The 22304-nt window shown below is 41.7% G+C and overlaps 1 protein-coding gene across 8 annotated transcripts in view; it reads right to left on the bottom strand.

Annotated features, from left to right (window-relative positions):
- The window catches only part of MYO5A (myosin VA), a 114113-nt gene that overhangs the window by 46668 nt on the left and 45141 nt on the right, over positions 1 to 22304 (bottom strand). For all 8 annotated transcript variants that reach the window (XM_083712387.1, XM_083712390.1, XM_083712392.1 and 5 more), the window contains exons 5-16: positions 21154 to 21310; positions 17351 to 17494; positions 16222 to 16303; positions 15332 to 15439; positions 12792 to 12898; positions 10837 to 11102; positions 9464 to 9545; positions 7704 to 7844; positions 6446 to 6571; positions 5686 to 5769; positions 1994 to 2152; positions 1348 to 1445 (exon numbers count right to left, since the gene is read on the bottom strand). In XM_083712387.1, the coding sequence (XP_083568513.1) occupies positions 1348 to 1445; positions 1994 to 2152; positions 5686 to 5769; positions 6446 to 6571; positions 7704 to 7844; positions 9464 to 9545; positions 10837 to 11102; positions 12792 to 12898; positions 15332 to 15439; positions 16222 to 16303; positions 17351 to 17494; positions 21154 to 21310 (1554 nt within the window). The remainder of the gene's footprint in view (positions 1 to 1347; positions 1446 to 1993; positions 2153 to 5685; positions 5770 to 6445; positions 6572 to 7703; positions 7845 to 9463; positions 9546 to 10836; positions 11103 to 12791; positions 12899 to 15331; positions 15440 to 16221; positions 16304 to 17350; positions 17495 to 21153; positions 21311 to 22304) is intronic.

Genomic DNA, 22304 nt, shown 5'->3' with positions numbered 1-22304 from the left:
TTTAACATCTTTATGCACCCCCTTGCCCAGATTATCCGGAGCTATGGGCTGGGCTGTCACCAATATGCTGATGACACTCAGCTCTATCTGCTGATGGATGGCCACACTGATTCGGCCCCGAACACACTGACCAGATGCTTGGAAGTTGTGGCTGGATGGTTTCGTGGGAGCCGATTGAAACTAAATCCTTCGAAGACAGAGGTCCTATGGCTAGGTCGGGATGGCATGGGGATGGGGGCCCAATTAGTGCCATTGCCTTCCGTTAAGAGTTTGGGTGTAATCCTTGATGCCTCCCTTTCCATGGAGGCGCAAGTTACAGCAACAGCCAAGGCGACATTTTTCCACCTTCGCCGCATCAAGCAGTTGGTCCCTTACCTTTCCCGCCCCGACCTGGCCACAGTGATCCATGCGACGGTCATCTCCAGGCTTGACTACTGTAATTGGCTCGATGCGGGGCTGCCCTTGAAGCTGTCCCAGAAACTCCAGCGGGTACAGAATGCTGCAGCGAGGCTCCTCACGGGGTCTCTGCCATGGGAGCATATTCACCCAGTCCTTTTCAAGCTGCACTGGCTCCCGGTGGAGTACAGGGTCAGATTTAAGGTGCTGCTTTTGACCTTTAAAGCCCTTCACGCCCTAGGACCCTCGTACCTACGGGACCGCCTCTCCTGGTATGCCCCACGGAGAGCCTCAAGGTCCATAAATAATAACACCCTAGTGGTCCCAGGCCCTAAAGAAGTTAGATTGGCTTCAACCAGAGCCAGGGCCTTTTCAACTCTGGCTCCGGCCTGGTGGAACGCTCTGCCTCATGAGACCAGGGCCCTGCAGGATCTGATTTCTTTCCGCAGGGCCTGTAAGACAGAGTTGTTCCGCCTGGCCTTTGGCTTGGAGCCAATTTGATTCCCTCCCTCCCTCTCTCTCTCTCTCTCTCTCTTTTTTTTTCCCTCCTCTTTCTTTCTTTTTATTAATGCTTCTGTGTTCTCTTTAATGTGTTGTAACGTTTACTTGCCAAAAAGTACTCCCCACAAGTCACGTGATATGAAAAATCAAAATACGAAAGAGGATTCCTAGTTATATCTTGGCCAATCTGCAAGTAGCTTCCAGATTTTCTTCTTCAATGTGTCCGAAAAGTACTCATGGAATATATACCCTTCCCATGTTTCATCATAATATGGGAAACAGCTTTAATGTTTAAGAAGATAACATTTAGCTGAATCTAATGAAATGAGCAAGCACATAAAGCCTTCCTATTTCATCCAAAACAAGTAGCAGAGAAAATATATAGGTTTTCTCTCTGTAATTTTGAGCAGCAAGTACTGCATTTTAGATGCTATGCGCAAAACAACTTACATAAATGGGAACTTGAAATCATTTGGCTTAATACACCGCACGTAGTGAGGAGTTGTGGCATTAAGGGTCTCCATCAGAAGATGCAGAGAATTTCTGAACTATAGGAAAGAAATGAAAAGGGAGAAATTGAAGGGGGGGAGACACAGAAGCATTCTGATTTTTGAGCAAATTCTGCAAGTTGAACCTTCTCAGCCCAACAATATCTAAGAATATCAGGCAAAGACAATTATTGATAAAAACAGAAATGTAGTAATTAAAAACAATTAAAATAAGCAGTAAACTAAAATGAGATTTAAAAACATCAATATTTACTATTTTATTTAACAAAATGTATGAATAATGTAATACTATCCATTTACAAAAAAAAAAAAAGATGATCTGCATCTTTCATATTGATTGGATAGATTTGCTCAGAGTTTACTTCAATATTCCAGGAAGTCATACACCTTGGTTCTTAATGTTTTTTGTTTTTAATGAGAATTTGGTGTGTGCTTGTACTGACTAATAACCCACAAAGCTCTCTCTTTTATTTTTAGAAGGTCAACAGCATTTCTCCACAAACGCTTACAGGGACTCTTCCCTCTTCCTGCCCTGTTATCAGATGGGGTATCCCTGAATGAATAGCATAGCAACAAAATTCACCCACCTGATGGCCCACTGTTTTCTTATGTTCCTTGCTTGTTTGGACCGTTTTAGACTTTGATGTTTTTACAGCTGTACGAGACAACGGCGTGCGGCCAGAAGGTGTTGCTGTTGTGGGGCTGATGGGCTTCTCATCCCGAAAGAGCTCAGGCAGCATCTTAAACTGGTTCAGAAACAGGGGATAAAAAGCACACCTCTATATTAGAAAGAGAAGGGCTTTCCCAAGGGAAATGCAATAAAAAGGGAGAACCAAAAGCAAATCGAAAGGGGTAGCTTATCATGTCATTTCTGAAGCGTTACCACTTTCCAGCTGCCGATTTGAAAACTTATGTAAGGAATGAAAAGTTTAAGTAAGCATGCTAACTGAAACAGTTTATTTATTTGATTCCATCTGTTAATTGCTTCCTCTAAAACTTCTCAAATCTCAAAATGATTTATTGCTATCCAGTTGCATTTACTTGATTTCAAGTGGCTGGTAATGATGCAACATATCGAACTTCTCAGCTATGATTTAGAGGTCAGGAACATTATGTTTGCACCAGGCTACAGAGTGACTGGGAGGGCATAAAATAGCAAGTGAGGCATCACACAACCCACAAATAAACCAGAGGCATCACCACTGATGCAATGTGCTGAAATCGCTATAGCCAGGAGTGGTGCTACAGTGATGCTTAACCACACAGTCCTAAAGCTGTCAAATTTGATATTCAATTTCCTCCACTTCTGCGCAGTAGGGCATATATCCCTTTCATTGAAGTCTATGGGAAATAATGGAGCCATCACTGTAGCATGGGATAGCATTCTATAACTGAAGGGGATTGAGGAGGAACCGAATAGCAAAAGACTGCAGAACAGGCCAACGAAAACATGTCAGTTTAGAGGAAACCAACCAATGCTCACACCCCAGGTCAAGCAATATTGCAGCCGAGTTGCTAGCAGTCAAAATATTAGAACATATCTTTCTATTTAAAGCCAGATGGCAATAAGAAAGGAAAGCAAGCAAGCAGGGATTGGAGATCAGTTTTCTTTTAAAAAAACACACAAAAAAAACACCTACCGTTAGTTAATATAACTGCATTCAGGGAAGCCTGTTTGCCCTGTGCTTGCCAATAGGACCATTTTCACTTGCACAACTGTCAGTTTCACACTGCTATAGTGCAGATGTAGGCAGAGGCGTAGCTAGATGCTCTGGCACCTAGAACGGCGCACAAGCTGTGCACCCGGGGGCTGGGCCATGGGGCGGGGCAAGCTTCCCAGGGGGCGAGATGCCCATGGAGGCGGAGCGAGCCATCTATGGGGGGTGGAGCAAGCCGTCCATAGCGGGCTGCTTCTGGGGGGGGGGGGGGGGGAAGAAGCCACACCACTTTGCCAGCAGCCTTCCTCCCTTCCCTCTTCCTTTTGACAGCTCAGGGGAGGTTCCCCACCCCCACCCCAGGACGCAGCCCAGGAGTGGGGGGCAACGGCGCGCTGCACGCCCATGACTCCCAAGCCTCCCCTGTGCTGTCAAAATGAAGGAAGAAGGGGGGAAGGCCGCTGTGCTGGTCCCGTGGGCTAACCGAGAGGCGAGGTCCAAGTCCAGTCTGAGATCAAAGGTGCAATAGGGAGGCAGTCCACAGAAGCTGGGTGCAGGGCAGGGAGTCAGGGCAGGTCAGGAGCTCCGGCAGGAAAGCAGGACAGGGTTCAGCCAGGAACTGTCAACCAGCAATGTTGCTCCCACAACTTGGGACTGGGGCTGGCTGGCTTTTATCTGCCCCGAGGCATAGGGCGGCCCCAATCCTCAAGTGACTTGCTTCTCCTGGCCTGGAGGTGAGCACTCCTCCTGCGGGAACTTAGTTCCCTCCGCCTCTCTGCCCTGAGCCTCTGCAGCTCAGGAGAGGCTGGGGGGTTACCGGACCCAGAGGCAACTTCAGCCTCCCCTGACGGGGCTGAGAGTGGAGCACCTGCAGGCAGTGGGTCCTCCAACACCTCAGGCGCCAGAGCGGACTCAGCTGGTGCCTGCACCTGAGGATCCAGCACAGGTGAGGACCCTTCAGGCTCAAGCCCCAGCCCCGGCTCAGCTGGTGCTGGAGGCAGGGAATCCTGTGCAGGCTGGGATTCCTCAGGTTCAGCATCCAAGTCCGAATCCCAGGCCATCACAGCCGCCAGGAAGGCAGCACAGCTCTACCGTTTCCCCCAATGGCTCAGTGTAGTCTTGGGAGTCGTGGGCGGGTGGTGCGCTGAATGTCACCCCCCTAAGTGATGACACCCAGGGCGAGCCACCCCCACCGCCCCTCTTCCTTCGCCCCTGGCTGTAGGAAATCTTTGGCCCTCCAGACAAGGTTGAACTGCTGTTCCCATCAATACCAGAAAGTAAAGCGAACAACCGGAGTTGATGGGAGATGTGGCTCAGCAACCTCTGGAGGGCCAAAATTTTCCCAAACCTGCTGTTGTGCTTGTGGAAACCAAGGCAGCAAAGGTGTAGACAGTTCAAGTGCAGCCCAAATGAAGTCAAAGGGCCCTGTGCACGCTTAACATGCAGGATGGCAGCCCAAGACTGCATCCAGACTAGCACTATTGTAGCATTTAACTGCATTTCCTTTAATCTCTTGCTCTTGGGTGGAGATGCATTTGGCTTCTGCTATAAGAAATAAGCAGTTCTAGGTGAATAGGTGCAAGTTCACCAGAACTTCTGCTTAAAGAAAAATATTCTGATAATGGCAGATGGAGCAGGACAATGGCAAAGGAGGAGGCAGAATGTTTTGATTGTCCAGACCCGTCCAAGGAAAGATAAATATTTTCATATGGGGGAAATCCAGAAATGCAGTACTAAATAGGAATAAAGAGGATGGCACCCAGCCTGTATCACCTTGCTTAAAATAAATAAATGCAGAACTACATATATACTGCTAGTCTAGACACACCTTAGGTGTTCAATTTTTTTAGCAATGCATTAGGTTTTAGGATTAGCTTCTGGGGAAGATGTATGGTGAAAAACAAGCAGAGAGATTATAAATAAAAAACGAATACATACAGCCAAACATGAATAATTGCCTACTCATTGTGACATTTCTGTAAACACAATCCTAAAAAAAGGTTTAAATATTAGGGAGCAGCTTAAATGGTTGCTCCCTAATATGTGTGGATAGGATTACAGCCTGCATTACCAAAGTCAAATTGCTTTTGTACACATATTTTAAAATGCAAATGTTAAAAATACTTGATACAACTAACTTTAGAAACAGCATACCTTCGTCAATTATCACCATCATCAATCATCTATGAAGTGCCTAACATTTTCTAAGTGTCGTACACAGATTGAAAAATAAGACAGTCCCTGCCCACATGCTTACGAGTTAAAAGCACAATGGAAAAAGGGAAGGGACACAAATGGAAAAAGGGAAGGGAAGAGAAGAGAGAAGAGAAAACAAGCAAATGCAGCAGCTCTTAAAGTTACATTGTTTTAACAACTAGAAAATATGTTGTTCAATCCGGAGGGCAATTAGACTTGATTACACAAAGTTCATGTAATAAATTTAAAAACAGGCTTTTGGGTTGAGGATATAAAGTCACTAGGCACAAATCAGCAGTCAAACTCTAGTTTTGGGGGAGAGGGGATTCAATGTTACTCTGAGTCAAATCAATGGATAAAATTAGTATCTAATTTAAGTGGTCTAAAATCGTCTTTAGTACTGGGGAGGGGGGAATCTCAATACTAACCTTACTTGATTTTAGAACTTTGATCTGCTCTTCATAGACAGTATCTTTGTTTTTTTCCAAAAACCCTTCACACTGGTACTCCACCTGGAAGTACAAAAATCTCATTTTACAAGACAAAAAAATGAAAACTCAGAAGGATTAATATATCTAAGCAAAAATACATCCTGCAACCTCAAAATCTAGAAAAAATACGTATTAAAAATCACTGTTCTTGCTACTGTGATATTTTACACCTTTAATGAACTTAAAGGCACAGAATGGTGATTCTGAGACTTGACTATATCACTTTCCTATGTCTTAACATACGCAAAGGCAAACCTCACCAATATATTTCCAACGCACTTTGTGAACAGACCATGCTATGTGAAAACAGGCTACAGCTGAATACATCTATCCAGAAACAATTTTGCATGTAATTAACCTGGCAGCCACACTGTGAACAAATTAAAGATCACCATCTGAAGTGTCTTAATTTGTTACTCAGTCACTAAAAGATTGGCTGGCTCAATCTCAAATTTAAAATCCTTCAATGAACTGCTACTAAAAAAAGACCACAGGACATTTTTAAATACAGCTAGAAATAGTTCACAGGCAGCATCCTGTTAAGCCCATGTAAGAACCACCGGTTTTTTAGTTATCTCAGTGTCTGGGGCTGTGGATCATACGGAATTTTTTCCACTGATTACTCCAGAATGGATAAGTGCAAAAACATCACAAGCAAATAGGTTTACCAAATCAGGCACAACACAGAAACCCTTACCTTATCTGCAAAGTGTTGGATGATAAATGCTTTGTTTGACATACGGGGTTTTTCAAAGAGAACAGACTTGTTCAAGTGAGTATTGTATAATTTCTGGGCCCAACTATTATCTGAACCTTTAGGCATCTAGCGAACGGAGAGATAAAACGAACGGATTATGAAAAAGTGAAACAAGGAAAGCTAGTCTACAACTGAAATGGAAAATGTTGTTTTGGCATTTAAAATTCACCTGAATTTGAGCCACTCAAAGAAACGGGATGCAGTTAATGGCTCACAATATTGTTGGCCACAAATGTATGGGCCATCAGTTTCTAAGAATAACCCTTTAAGTACCTCATTTGTATACCACTTTACATATTCATAGGAGTTACCCGCTCCCAGTCTTGTTTTGTGGATAGGCTCCAATAAAAATAACACAATAGAAAATAATTAAGCCCCTCAAGAAGTGGCTGAGGCTGGACTAATTCACACACTACATTTCTTATCCAAATGAGCAAGGGGACAAAACTAATCAAATTTAGATGCTCAACATGATGTGAAAACTGGACACTGTCCCTGCTCCACAGGGGCTACGCTTGTGCGCCTGAAAGAGCTTTCATCCAATCTTCAACATTTACTCACAAATAAGCACCACTGAGCTTCATGGGGCTTCCTCCTAAGAGAGGGCATTTATAGTCTTGTAATCTAAGACTCCTTTACACATTGACATGCTTTGAGTCTAGATTAAAATAATGGTTTCAAACAAATAATGGCTTAACAGGAACACATAGGAACATTGACGTGGCAGAGATCCTCTCTCTTCCTCCACCTCAAAACAGCATTCACAGGGTAATATCTATGTTAGTCCTACTCAAAGCAGATCCACTGAAATAAAATGAACACAACTTAATGGATGCAGATAACTCAGATTAATTCCTTTCAGTGGGTCTGCAATGAGTAGGACTTAAGTTGGATATGACCCATGCTTTGCACGCTACACTAAACCAAGGTGTGTGGTACACTGGCTTGACATCATGGTTTGGAGAGAAACAAAGCAAAAGTGATGTTTCTGGCATGATGCTAAGCCAAGATTTATGGTTTGTTGCTCCCAGTTGAAGGAAAGGAAGAGCGAAGCAGGAGTACTCAAACTGCATGAATGTTTTGTTTAAATTCTATCACACGTTTTGGCAGAGTGTTATGCACTAACACAGTCAACAGAGGAAGCTGGAAACCAACAGAACTTGATGCAACATAAAGGTGAGATCTGTTGAACTCCTACCTTACACTCTTCATCTAGCAAATCCAAAATACCCAGTTTGGCCTCTATGAGGTTAATGCAGGGCTGATTATCATAGAAATCAATCAAGGTCCACGGAATTTGTTCCCTCATATATTCTTCTTGCTCCAGTTTAAAGACATGCTATAAGAGGAAGGGGAAGCAGTAAATAGAGAAAGTTCATTGTTTTCTTCCCAATACATTTAACTAAATTGCTCACAAATTAAAATTGAACCCACCATTTAAGCACAGATCAAAGTGGACAAATGAATCTGTATAACATGTTCAAAATTAATATGTCTTTTAGTATGGAGAAAGCAGCAAGAAAATTATAAAATAAGGTAGACAGAATAAGAAGCTTAGAAATAGACAATGCCCCAAGCTTTTATCCTTCTCAGCAATATCATAATCATCACCATCCCTCACCACATAATTTGTAAAGCACCTAAAGTTTCCCAAATACTAAGTATAAAATCTAAATAAAACTAAATAACAAACGATAGTGAGGGAACTGTCCTGGCTCTCACTGGATGAAGGGATTGGATTATGTTTTCTGCCAAAAACGTTAATGTCAGTACATGACACAAGCAAGGCAAGGGTTGAAGGCACAGCAGCTTGCCAGACATGAGGAACGGCTAAGGGAGCTGGGCATGTTTAGCCTGGAGAAGAGGAGGTTAAGGGGTGATATGATAGCCATGTTCAAATATATAAAAGGATGTCACATAGAGGAGGGAGAAAGGTTGTTTTCTGCTGCTCCAGAGAAGCGGACACGGAGCAATGGATCCAAACTACAAGAAAGAAGAATCCACCTAAACATTAGGAAGAACCTCCTGACAGTAAGAGCTGTTCGACAGTGGAATTTGCTGCCAAGGAGTGTGGTGGAGTCTCCTTCTTTGGAGGTCTTTAAGCAGAGGCTTGACAACTATATGTCAGGAGTGCTCTGATGGTGTTTCCTGCTTGGCAGGGGGTTGGACTCGATGGCCCTTGTGGTCTCTTCCAACTCTATGATTCTATGATTCTGTGACATGGCCGTGCCAGGTAAGATCCAGCAAATGATGCTCCCTATACCTGGATTCCTGTTATAAAGGAGTGGTGTGGGTATGACTTCAGCATAGCAAGTTGGATGTTGTTCAACTTGGTTGTGTATTCACTGGTGTTTTATCGTTTATGACTACTTTTGTTACATTGCAATTATTATTATTTTTCATCTTGAAAGGTGCTTTGAGCATGGTTTGAACTATGTAAAGGCGGCATAAAATAAAATGATGGATGGATGTGTAAGCAATGGGCAGTTACAGTTTGCTGTCTTACAGATTGGATTCCCACCTGCTTATCTGATGAAGTGCAAGGACTGGTCTGCCTCCTTCTCACCCTGACCCATTGGTGGGGGAAATGCTGTATTACCCCCCAGTGAACCTACTAATCAGGAGACTCCTGCCTACTGCTTAACTGGCTGCTGACATCCAACTTGAAAGTAATCTGGTTAACCTTACTGGTGTGTCTGTCCAGCTATCCCAAGGAATATTTTGATTAAAATTACTATCTCACTCAAGAAGGACCAAGGTAGGAGAAACAAAACAAAAAGAAGTAGAACTCTAATTAGGGAAAGATATAATGAAGACTCCATCAGCTGTCACTAGGACCTATCCCAGGAAACTGATGAGTACATGCTCTTAAGAGAAGTTCAGTGCCACACAGAGGATCTAGCTATCAAAAAGGACCATTAGTGGGTCAAAGAACAGAAAAACTTGCTTCTCACTTACCATATTGAACTGTTGCTGCAGTTTCTCATTGGCATAGTTTATACAGAACTGTTCAAAGCTGTTTATCTCAAAGGTTTCAAACCTGGGGGGAAACCAAAGACAACCACCAGCATAAATTAAAGGAGTAAATGTTTGCAAGATAAAAATCATGCCAACATAGTACAAGAGTGGGTTGACGTACACAAACTGCCATACTTCTAAAATACTGATGTTAGCAGCTTGGGCAATAATACCTATACCCAACTTATATTGTTATATTTTATATTTTTCTTTGGGTTGTTTGTTTTTTTACTTTTCATTTTGTTACATGAAGCTGTCCCAGAAACTCCAGCGGGTACAGAATGCTGCAGCGAGGCTCCTCACGGGGTCTCTGCCATGGGAGCATATTCACCCAGTGCTTTTCAAGCTGTACTGGCTCCCGGTGGAGTACAGGGTCAGATTTAAGGTGCTGCTTTTGACCTTTAAAGCCCTTCACGGCCTAGGACCCCCGTACCTACGGGACCGCCTCTCCTGGTATGCCCCACAGAGAGCCTCAAGGTCCATAAATAATAACACCCTAGTGGTCCCAGGGGGACGCAGGTGGCGCTGTGGGTTAAAGCCTCAGCACCTAGGACTTGCCGATCGAAAGGTCGGCGGTTCGAATCCCTGCGGCGGGGTGCGCTCCCGCTGCTCGGTCCCAGCGCCTGCCAACCTAGCAGTTCGAAAGCACCTCCGGGTGCAAGTAGATAAATAGGGACCGCTTACCAGCGGGAAGGTAAACGGCGTTTCCGTGTGCGGCTCTGGCTCGCCAGATGCAGCTTCGTCACGCTGGCCACGTGACCCGGAAGTGTCTCCGGACAGCGCTGGCCCCTGGCCTCTTAAGTGAGATGGGCGCACAACCCCAGAGTCTGTCAAGACTGGCCCATACGGGCAGGGGTACCTTTACCTTTACCTTTAGTGGTCCCAGGCCCTAAAGAAGTTAGATTGGCTTCAACCAGAGCCAGGGCCTTTTCAGCTCTGGCTCCGGCCTGGTGGAATGCTCTGCCTCATGAGACCAGGGCCCTGCAGGATCTGATTTCTTTCCGCAGGGCCTGTAAGACAGAGTTGTTCCGCCTGGCCTTTGGCTTGGAGCCAATTTGATTCCCTCCCTCTCTTTTTTTTTCCCCTTTCTTTTCCTTCTCCTCCTGCGATGAGGCTACATTTTAATATTTTAATGTTCCATTATTTTAATGTTGTATTTTATTTTTGTTTTTAAGTTGTAATCATTCATCTTGTTTTTATTATTGCTTGTAAGCCGCTCTGAGCCCGGCCTTGGCTGGGGAGAGCGGGGTATAAATAAAAAAATTATTATTATTATTATTATTATTACATCTAGCTACTCAGAGGAAACTCACCCATAGATGTCCAATACGCCAATAAAGGAATGTTGTTTCATGGTGGAATGAAGAGCTTCGTTCACATGATCGACAATCCAGTTAAATAGACTAGCATATACATGTTTTGCAAGAGCATCCCTGGCATTAATGGCCTGCAGTTTGGAAATTGGTTTGATGTAGGTCTCTGTGGCAGTAGCAAGCTTCCTGTGGCAGAGCCAGTGAGCCATCTGTTCATATTCTACTCCCATGAGATCACAGAAGATGGTGAGGGGTTCGTGTTTGGCCTACAAGGACAATAATCTCCTTAGATTTGAAAGTATTATTGACCACTAACAATGCATGCATTAATGCTCCCCAAGCAAGCAGAAACCCTTCTACCATTTTCTAGATTTGCGGTGAGAAGGTGTTAAGAAATATATCATATTAACTTCAATCCCTGCTTTTAGAGAATGCATAGAAAGGTCACCTTAAGAGGTTGACAGCATTGGCTTCAGTTTTTGGTGAGCCCTTGGACAAGACATCTTCCCTGGGGCCCCCCTCCCTCGTAGGGTGTGTCATTTCAGGTGGTGAAACTTATTTTTTGAACATTGCTTCGTTGAGGGGTCTTAAAAATGTGTTTTTGGGTGTGAGGAATTCAAATCTGCGATTATTTTTATTACTGGACAACATTTAGCTTGGCAAGTTTATGGCTGATGAAGAAGCACACAAACCGCTTTCATAAAACCAAATAATTTTAATTTTACCTTCTGAAAAATGTCAAGGAATGCTAGATAAACAAACAATAGTAATAATAATACAGAAGGTACCTTGAATCCTGAACGCCTTAGTACTTGGATGTTTTGGCTCTCGAATGCTGCAAACCCGGAAGTAAGTGTTCCAGTTTGCGAACATTCTTTGGAACCCGAACGTCCAATGGGGCCTCCGCGGCTTCCGATTGGCCCAATCAGAATCAGCGCTTTGGTTTCCGAATCTTTTGGAAGTCGAACGGACTTCCGGAACGGATTCCATTCGAATTCCAAGATACGACTGTATATACAGTCATACCTCGGGTTGAATATGCTTCATGTTGAGCGCATTTGAGTTGTGCACCTTGACAACCCGGAAGCAATGGAGCGTGTTACTTCCGGGTTTCGCCACTCGTGCATGCGCTCAAAATGACATCATGCGCATGTGCAGAAGCAGTGAAAAGCAACGTGCACATGCACAGACGTACCGTCGCTAGCTACGTTTGCTTCTGGATGCAAACAGGGCTCCAGAACGGATCCCGTTCGCATCCCGAGGTTCCACTGTAATATAAGTACAAATACTTGGCAATCATATTTAGTGATTTCTATGCAATTTTGCACACATTTCACCTAATATTTTGAATTCCCAAGTCATGTTACAACTTTTGAGCACCTCTCATTTTTTTGAATCTGAAAGCTGAAAAATTCAACGCACGCTACTTCCTTAGCAAAGATGACCTTCTCACGGTATAAAGTCCAGGGGGCTCATGTCAGGTGCCCAATCATGTGGTGCACTTGAAGCCAGCCCTACAAGTTGATATTATTACAATTGTCCTGGGACCTGCCCATCCTCCTTAACCCTAATCCCACATGTCTATAGACTACCAGAGAGCAAAACAATGTTCCTTTTGTACTTGGCTGAGGCCAGCCTTGCACAAAGAAAAGTAAATTTCTGCACAACTTCCTAATGTATGGCAAAATGTTTTCTTTCACAGGCACTTCTGGTAGACAAACAACGATTTCATGCAATGCTCTTGCAAACAAGACATATTGACATAGCTCCTTAAAAGATGTGAACTGTGACATTTTATCATGAGCCAGTGTGAAGGAAGATGTAGAAGAAGGTAAAGGCAGCGGGGAAACAGAAATCGGTTGCATTTTTCCAGGTTTAGCACGCTGACCCAATAACAGGCCAAGAAGATTAGAAATGTTACAATGTTTACTGCTTTTAACTTATTTGGAACTTACTGGTATTGTACAGCTGTCAGCATCTCGAGATGTGAATGCCACATTGCCCAGGTGAAGAATAGCAGCAAGGATCTGAAATATTCCCATCTGACAGGAATCAACAATACCTATCATATTGGGTGGGAGTGGGGGAGAGAAAAGAAATCAGTATTCCTTTTGCCGAGATTAAAATGCAAATGTCCAATTAAGCCATGTCCAATTAAGCATCTGAACAAGGATGACAAGGACAACAAAAAAGTGCTAGCTATTGTGTGGAGAAAATGTCATTCGAACTCAATCTTCAGTGAATATCTGCTGGCATCTCATCAGTAAAAAAGCCTCCCTAAGGAGATTTGTATAGTGAGATATTATCTCCTTTTGCATCAGCTACTATCTTGAAATGCACATTTAGTGCCAAGATGGGAAACCTGTGGTCCTTCAGCTCTCACTGGACCACAGCTCCCATCTGACTGGGCCACTGACCATGCCATCTGGGCAGGTGGGGTCCAACAACAGATGCTGGGCCATAGGTGACCCAACACTGTTGCAAGCTGTTGTGCAAACTGAAGGCATTGCAGTAACATCTCAGTTGTTAATTACTCAGAGAATTGCCTTAATTTCTTGCTATACCCATATCATATATCAAAACACCCTGACAGGGTTCAATATATATGAGAATATTACTTTTCTATATTTACCTTAAATTTTTAAAGGGAATTTTACCACATAAAAAAACCAGCTGCATAAATCTACAGGTTTTCGAATACCTCAGAAGTCGAATGTTTTGGTTTTCGAATGATTTTTGGAAGTCGAATGTGTCACGTGGCTTCCGTATTGAATTTTCCGTAAGTAAATGCTTCCGGAAATGCATGCTTTGGTTTTCGAACGTTTTGGAAGTCAAACGGTCTTCTGGAACGGATTACGTTCGAAAACTGAGGTTCCACTGTACATGTGTATTCCCAGTTTACATGTAGAACCCAGAACACTGTCTTACATTTATTAAATGCCTAAATTAAAGACCAGGCCCTGTATGATAAAAAAGATGTTAACTTTTTAAAAAGAAAATGCAACTAAAAAAAGGGTCCCCTGAAGATCTTAAGAGCAAGCCAGCATGACAACAAAGAGAAGAGACATCAAAACTCAACACAAAAAGTACAAAACTTTTTTACTCATAACCAGAAATACAATAAGTAAGTCTGAATGCTAATTAAAATACGAGAGGTTTGGAAAGGAAGATATGCCTATCAGGTACTAAATTACATACATAAAATTGGCCAAATTGCTCACAACACTGTGTCTGTCACCTGTCTCTCATTGGCCGGCTTGCTGTGATGTCATTTATGTCACAAATATTTTCACTGTTCATGATAAACCTGTCAGGAATGTGGACACACAGAATGAAAGAATAGGAAGGGCTGTATGCGCTTCTTAGGAAGGAAGCGGACAAGGTTGCTTTGGGAAACATGGGATTACAGCCCAAGAAACAGAGGACAGGTAGGCCAAGAAATAGGGAGAGGCTGAATTTTACAAATGGATTTGAACTAACTAAATCATTGGCTACAGGTCTCTAGTCTAAACACACATACTAGAATGAATTCAAGAAAGGATCATTAGAACAAGGATGGGGAACCTGTTGTTCAACTCCCATCACCCTTGACCACTGTCCATGCTGGATGGGGTTTATTGGAGTTGTAGTCCAACAACTTCTGTAGGGCCCAAGGTTCTCCATCCCTGGGTTAGCCCAATGCCTGAAAAAGATTTGTCTCCATTTCTTCTGTTTATTATTAAATACTGTTTTGCCCTCCAATTCTATTCCCACTTATCTGGGTGAAAGCCCCAGTGAATTCTGTGGTGCAAAAACATACCGGATTGTGCTGGTTAAGCTGGAAGCTGCCCTGAACCTTTGAATGAAGAGCTGGGATAATAAGCTTTCCAATAAATATGTTGTAAACCACTCTGTGATATTTGGATGAAGGGTGGTGTACAAATTAGATAGATAGATAGATAGATAGATAGATAGATAGATAGATAGATAGATAGATATAGATAGATAGATAGATAGATAGAGATAGATAGATAGATAGATAGATAGATAGATAGATAGATAGAGATGATAGATAGATAGATAGATAGATAGATAGAGATAGACAGATAGATAGATAGATAGATAGATATAGATAGATGATAGATAGATAGATGATAGATAGATAGATAGATAGATAGATAGATAGATGATAGACAGACAGACAGACAGACAGATAGGTATAGATAGACAGAACCTGCCACAAGCTGGTTCAGAAATTCACGCTTCATAAAGAGGTATTTTAATTACCCAATAAAAAGGAAGAAATGCTCAAACTTACTTAAAATACATCCCCTGTGGCTTTTCAATGCATATCAACTGAAGCATCCAACAGCTTGTATGCCACTGGCATGGTGAAGCACAGCAGTTTGTAAGTGTGCACCTTTTAAAAATTAATGCTGCGGGTAATAATGTACTACTAGGCACAGTAGCCCCCGTTTCAAAGTCCTGAAGAAATTCGTGTGCTTCCAGGACTTACCCAACAAAGTGCAAGCCCGCCTGGTGTTCATCATCTCCTTAGCATCATCAATTCCATCAATGACTGGACTGCCTCCTTGCTTTGTATAGTGAAAATAGCTTGCATTTCCTAATATAAAAAAGCAAGCAAAATTTCTTTACATACAAAGAAGAAATGCATTCCCCAAAGATGTTGTAGCTCTTAAAAGACTTAAAAAAAACAAACCCCAGCAAAATGAATAATGCTGCGTTCAAGTAAAACTGATAAGCCAAACTTTTGTTTACCTATTACAGGGATTTATACCCCACTTTTGTAGGCTGATGGCAAGATACAAGAGACGTCTGCTATTGCAGACATCTTTGTTCCAACAAGAATTGCCAGTTGGATAAATAGGTATTTACCAAGAATGTCCATTTGCTAGGGTTTTGGTCTTATTTTAAATCTGCTTGTTGTTTTGTGCTTTTAACTGTTTTTAATTATTTTATATGTAAATCACCTTGAGATTTACCTTAAGATAGTTTAGAAGGCAATTAATAAATCAATGGTAATAACTATGGTAGCAACACCACAAAAGTTTTAAAAGGAAATTTAAAGCAAAGATTTTCTCAAACAAAGATTTTCTGTTACAGAATAGTGGTTTATTTGTTTTTACCTCACAGTTTTAATTTAGCCATAATAAGCAATATAATACTAACTACAACACTGTGTGCTCAAATATATCAGCAGCATGTAACACACCCAGAAGGAAATTTCATTCACCTTTATAGATTTGCAATTTAGTGTGCTCTATTTTCAAAAAGCATATTTATAGAAACTTAAGCAGTTATTTAAAAACCATTACTCAAAACATAGTAATGCTACTTTGGAACGTGTCATGTGAATAATTAAATGGAGCAGATGTGCATTCATACCTAACCGCAAAGTTTTAAATTCAGGTAACGTTGCAGAAGCACAGAGCTGGTAGAAGATATGGTAATTTCTCTCTTCTTCTGCCTTTAATAAAATGAAATAAAAGATATCTATAAACACATAAATACCTTTACACACACACACACACACACACACACACACGCACGGATAATTCCATTTCGTACTTTAATGAAGAACTGAATGGACACTGGAGTAATAGGGATAATGTTAAACTCTCCAGGGACAAACATATATTAATTCAGCAAAATACTTCCCTTATTTCATTTGCTCTGCAAGTTTTCTAAAGGAAAAAGGTCACCAGCTGTCAATGTAATGAAGGGAAACTTATAGCCCTCCAGATGTTGTTGGACTACAACTCCCATCATCCCTGATTACTGGCAATGGTGGCTGGGGCTGATGGGATCTGGAATCCAACAACATCTGGAGGGTCACAGGTTCCTTTTCCCTGGATTAACAGGTACAAACTGCAGGATTTATCAGCCTCCCATTGTATCCCATATGGAGGAACTGGAGATGATGAAGGGGAGGGAGGGGATGTCCCCCTCAGTATTTCTGTACGGAATCCTCCTCCTCCTTCCCCTAGTCCAGGGATGGCGGACCTGCAGCCCTCCATATTTTGTTGCACTTCAACCTTCATCAGCCCCAGCAAAATGGGAGTCCACCAACATCTAGCGTCACAGGTTATCCATCTCTTCCTTAGTCTTTCAGGACGTACACACTGCCTGAACACTCCCTCTACCCCTTGTAATATAGCTGAAGTGGAGGGAAAATTTTCTTGTTTCTGCTCATTTCCCCTAGCTGCATGAACTGAAACACAGTTCCTGGTCTGGCAAAATAGTTCAGCTTTCAAGGAGTAAAGTCCTTGTTATCTCTCTCTTTTTCTCAATAACATCACATTGCTAAGAACTCATTGTTTCTCCTAAGTATGCTAGATGGATGTGCAGTGATTCTGCATTAAGTAGCTGGACATGACACATTACTGTTCAATATTTCCAAAGCAACCATTCCTTGCCCTCCATGGATGCTAGGTTATGTAAGCATGCCATCATGTATCGACTCACAATGGAACTCCTACACGGACAAGCAAAAACAAGTTTGCATTCATTTTACCTGAAATACCACTCGTGATTTTTCTAAGAGGTAAGTTCTCATGTTGGCACCAATGATTCGAAACCTTTTATCGAAACCTATTTCGATGTACTTTCCGAAGCGGCTACTGTTGTCATTCCGTGTGGTTTTGGCATTCCCAATAGACTGTGAGAGGGAAAACAAAGAGGGATTAACAATTTGAGGCTGCAACCTTATACACACTTACCTGGGGGTAAGTCCCACTGAACTCAATGAGGCTTACTTTTGAGTGGACATGCAAAGGATTGCACAGTTTTCCTTATTTTGCACAGTTTTTAAAATTTAAGATTTTGTAGTTTTTTTGGGGGGGAGTTGTTTGTTTATATCAATACAACAAAAACACAGCAATAACAACAAAAAACCAAACAATAATAAAACCAGAGTGAAGGGGGAAAGGAAAGGAAAAGGGGGAGAGGAGGCAGTCAATATTCAGCTTTCCCGGTTAAGAACCTACCTGCAACATTAGAGGAGGTGGCTGAATTACATTACAAGAAATTACCTGAACCACAAATGAAGCCTATTGACTATTAAATATGGAATTTCACTCTGGCTGTGATGTTTAATATAATCATTGGCTACATGACTTAATTAGCTAAAACTTATTTTAATTTAATGGACTAAAAATGTGTGCCGGATTCATCAAGCAGTTAAAAAAACACACCAAGTACTTATGAAAACTGCAGGTTCCACCCTTTTTTCTCAGAAACATACTTCCAAGATAAGTCTGCTTTGACACATGCATGCATTATTTGAAAAGAAATGCTTCTTACTCTAGAACGATTGTTTTTACCAATATATACATTTAATCAGTACATCATTCCATTAACTGAGTAAACTCATACGATTAAGAAAATTTAATCTAATTATTCCACCCTGTGGAACACCCTTCCATCAGATGTCAAGGAGATGAGTAACTATATAAACTTTAGAAGACATCTGAAGGCAGCCCTGTAAAGGAAGGCCTTTTAATGTGCAATGTTTTAATACATGTTGGAAGCCGTCCAGAGTGGCTGGGGCAGCCTAGCTGGATAGGCAGGATATTATTATTATTATTATTATTATTATTATTATTAATAATAATAATAATAGTTGTTCAGTTTGCAGCTCTAATTTCGTGAATAATGTCTCCTCTCCTCAAAAATACATTAATAAATGCACACATGCCATTTACAGACACAAGCAGACCTCTTTATGTGGGAAGATAAAGTAGCAGTAAATATGAAAGCAATTCATTAAAAAACATATAGACAGCAGTATGGAAGAGGTCCCATTTCTTAAGATGAGTTTCCTACATGTATTTCTGTTGCAACTACCTGCATGTTAGTGGCACTCTATGGCACAAATCCACAAACTAATACTACTTTCTAAGCCACTTGCCTTATTCCTGCACCTGTCACATCGGAGTTGCAGGGGGCAGCAGACCACAAGAAGCATAATATGACACAAATTGGTTAAATATAAGACTTTTGAAGTAGTGGGGACATCTCTGTAAGGACCATAGCTTAGTGGAAATGCATTTCCTTTGCACACAGAAGCTCCTAAGTTCAGCCTTCCGCCTCCTATCTCTGGATAGGACCTGGAGAGACCTCTGTCTGAAATCCTGGAGAGCTTCTGCAAATCAGTCTAGACCAGAGCTTTCCAAACACTTCATGTTGATGACGCACCTTTTAGACATGCATCATTTCACAACACAGTAAGTTTTACTAGCAAACCAGAGGTTAAACTAACCCCTTTCCAACCCCAGGAGGAGCACGGGAAACATTCACGTGACACCTACACGCTGCAGCCGACACACTAACATGTTGTGACACACAGTTTGGAAAGCTCTGGTCTAGACAGTACTGAGACAAATAAACCAGTGATCTGATGCAGTATAAGTTTCCTATGTTCCTAATGCACTGGATTACTCATTCCGTTCCTTTGTACCTGTAACCCTCCAGATGTCGTAGTATTACAAGTCCCGTCAGCCCCATCAATGGCCAGAGATGGTGAGAGTTGAAGGCCAACAACAACAGGAGGGCCACAAGTTCCCCAATCTCTGGCCTAGTAAAAAGGGATGCGATTCTCAGGCTCAAAGCTCTGTGTGTGCCTTTTGCAACATAATCAGCATTTCACAGGGTTGAAGTGAGAGTAAAGGAGATGAGAATTGGGATTGTACACTGCAAATCCTACAGAAATTACCTTCAAAATAGTTTTCAGTGGTTTCTTGTATGTTGGAGACAAAATTTAGCAACAGCTCTACAGGTCTACAAACAGCATTTTGCAAGTTTCCTAGAACTATCCCCATAAAAATGCTGTATCGCGCTACAAGAATGAAAATATATGCCCGTTTGTTAGTGCATTTGGTACCGATAAGTGTTCAGTAATATTGTTTGGAAATGTCACACAACACAGCAAACCAGGCAAAATTACCTTATCTCTGAATACTTAAAAAAACTGTGCCAAAGTTGCATTAGGGCAGACAGTGTCATCTCCGCTTTTGTTTGTTTCAAGAAATGCTTAAAACAAGGAAAAGGTATATTTTTAAAAATTACCAAGGGAGAAAGGGAGCTTCATTCAACGTCAACAATTCCCATGAAATTTGTTTATAATTATGACATTCCTCTAAATTAAATTCCATACAAGACCATATGGAATGAATTCCACCTTAACTAGCATGATCACGATGCTTGTTGTCAATTACTGAATGCTTTTATTATTTATTGTTTTTCTATCTATACCATCTCTATAACATGCTTTAGGACATGATTTTAATGTTATATGTCACTTTTGGTATTTTTAAAATAGAAAAGCAATTAAGAACTACAAATAAAAGTTTAATACAGTACAGTGGAACAGTCTATTAAATAGGGTTCTTTTTCAGAGGCTTGTGTAACTCCAAAATATAATTACAGTGGTACCTCGGGTTAAGTACTTAATTCGTTCCGGAGGTCCATTCTTAACCTGAAACTGTTCTTAGCCTGAAGCACCACTTTAGCTAATGGGGCCTCCTGCTGCCGCTGTGCCGCTGGAGCACGATTTCACTTTTCATCCTGAAGCAAAGTTCTTAACCCAAGGTACTATTTCTGGGTTAGCGGAGTCTGTAACCTGAAGCGTATGTAACCCAAGGTACCACTGTATATTGCTGAAAGGCGTTGTTTAGGTACCTCCCTAAAATGCCTTTGTCCAGCTCTAGGGCTATTCAGAGGATATTCACCCTGCAAGATTTGTATGCATTATGAGATTAGGACTAAGGGTCATACACTAAGAAGTAAGGTTTGAGTGTCAGGGACAGGGAGATCCCAACTTAAAATAAAACAAATAAAATATGGAGTGGGAGTTGGGGCGATGCGTAAGCTTCAAACCCACTCCTTATTTCACAGCACATGCAAATTCTGGTAAATCATAGCTATATGAGCAGACATTCATTCTCTGAAGTTCGGATGAGAAAGAATTAGTCACTCACTGTGTTACCTGCTCCTCTCCACTTTTTAGAAGGATGCAAATGAACAAGAAAAAGGGGAGCACCCAAAGGTGAAGTTCACCTTTTAAGAAATACTATTCGGTGAAACAAAGCACTCTAGAAATTGGGACCATATTGCCTGAAATATTTTTATCATTTCCTTTTCTTCCAGCTAAAGGCCAACAGTTCGACCTGCCATATTTCAGGGTTGGGGTGGGTTGTAATAAAACTACCTTGACAACCAGCATTTCCCTGCAAACCCTGGGTTTCACTTTAGCAAAGGCAAATCAGCTAGCAAAAGAACCCTCCATTAGACTTAAAGTAACCATGTTCCTGGTCTTACCTCCATTATAGGATTGGAAGCCAATACTCTCTCTTCGACATTAGCTTCACTTGCAGACCCGCTTACAGTGGCAAAATATCTCATAGCATATTTAGCAGAAACTGTTTTTCCAGCTCCAGATTCTCCACTTACAATAATTGACTGGTTCCGTTCATCTCTGAAATGGAAACAAATCAGTTTCAGTTGTATTAATGTTCACCCATCTTGACTTGGATGTGCATATTGTGTTTGGGATAACGTGCAAAGAAGACACAATCTAAGAAAGTAGAAGCCTAAAAATCGTATAAATGTTACTTTAAAGGAGAAAGCTTGTTTACATACATACATACATACATATGTACAGGTGTGTTTCATATGGAACATAGAATAGCAATATTTTGCATTCAAAAGTTCCTTATACACAGCATCAAAACATTTCACCAAAGAAAGCAAATCAGTAACTCAGTTGTATGAATCTATAAGAAATGCAGGGGTAGAGTTTTTTTCCTATTCAAGACATGAGACTATGCAAGAAAAATACTTTTGTATTCTAATCTTTGAACAAAATATGTATTTCAACATTAAAACAAAAAGCTGCTTCCAATTGCCCTCAATATCCTAGATATCAGGGGTTCTCAAACTCCACAAGGTCCACTTGAAGAGGGCTGAAAATTACTGAGGACCACTGGTCATAAAATGACTGTGCAAGGGCAGTCAAAGAATGGCAACAGATGGAGACAGAGTTTGGCATAATCAGTTGGCAAACACTGACATCCGCCTTTGGAAATTGCTTCTTTATCCTCTCCCTCAGCTCATCATGCCCCTTTTGACGCCATCTTTCTCTTTCTCTTTCCATTCCCTCACACTTGGCTGTACACTCTGACCATTTCCTTTCTTTTCCTTCTCTCTTTTCCCTTTCTTCCTCTTCAACTTAGCATGCAACATCCTTGCTTCCACATCCATGTAGACAGAAGACACCATGGCATTTGAGGCTGGCATAGCCCAGTCAGTAGATCATGAGATTCCAGATCTCAGGGTTGTGGGTTCGAACCCCACATTGGGCAAAAAATTCCTGCATTGCAAGGGGTTGGAGTAGATGACTCTTGGGCAGTGTTCAAAACTCCCACTGTTCTAGGTGCATTTTGTGACCAGTAATTTCATTAGCGCGAGCA

The sequence above is a fragment of the Podarcis gaigeae genome (genome assembly GCF_964106915.1).
Source record: "Podarcis gaigeae genome assembly, chromosome: 14".
Lineage (NCBI taxonomy): Eukaryota > Metazoa > Chordata > Lepidosauria > Squamata > Lacertidae > Podarcis > Podarcis gaigeae.
This window is presented reverse-complemented; position numbering and strand designations above follow the sequence as displayed.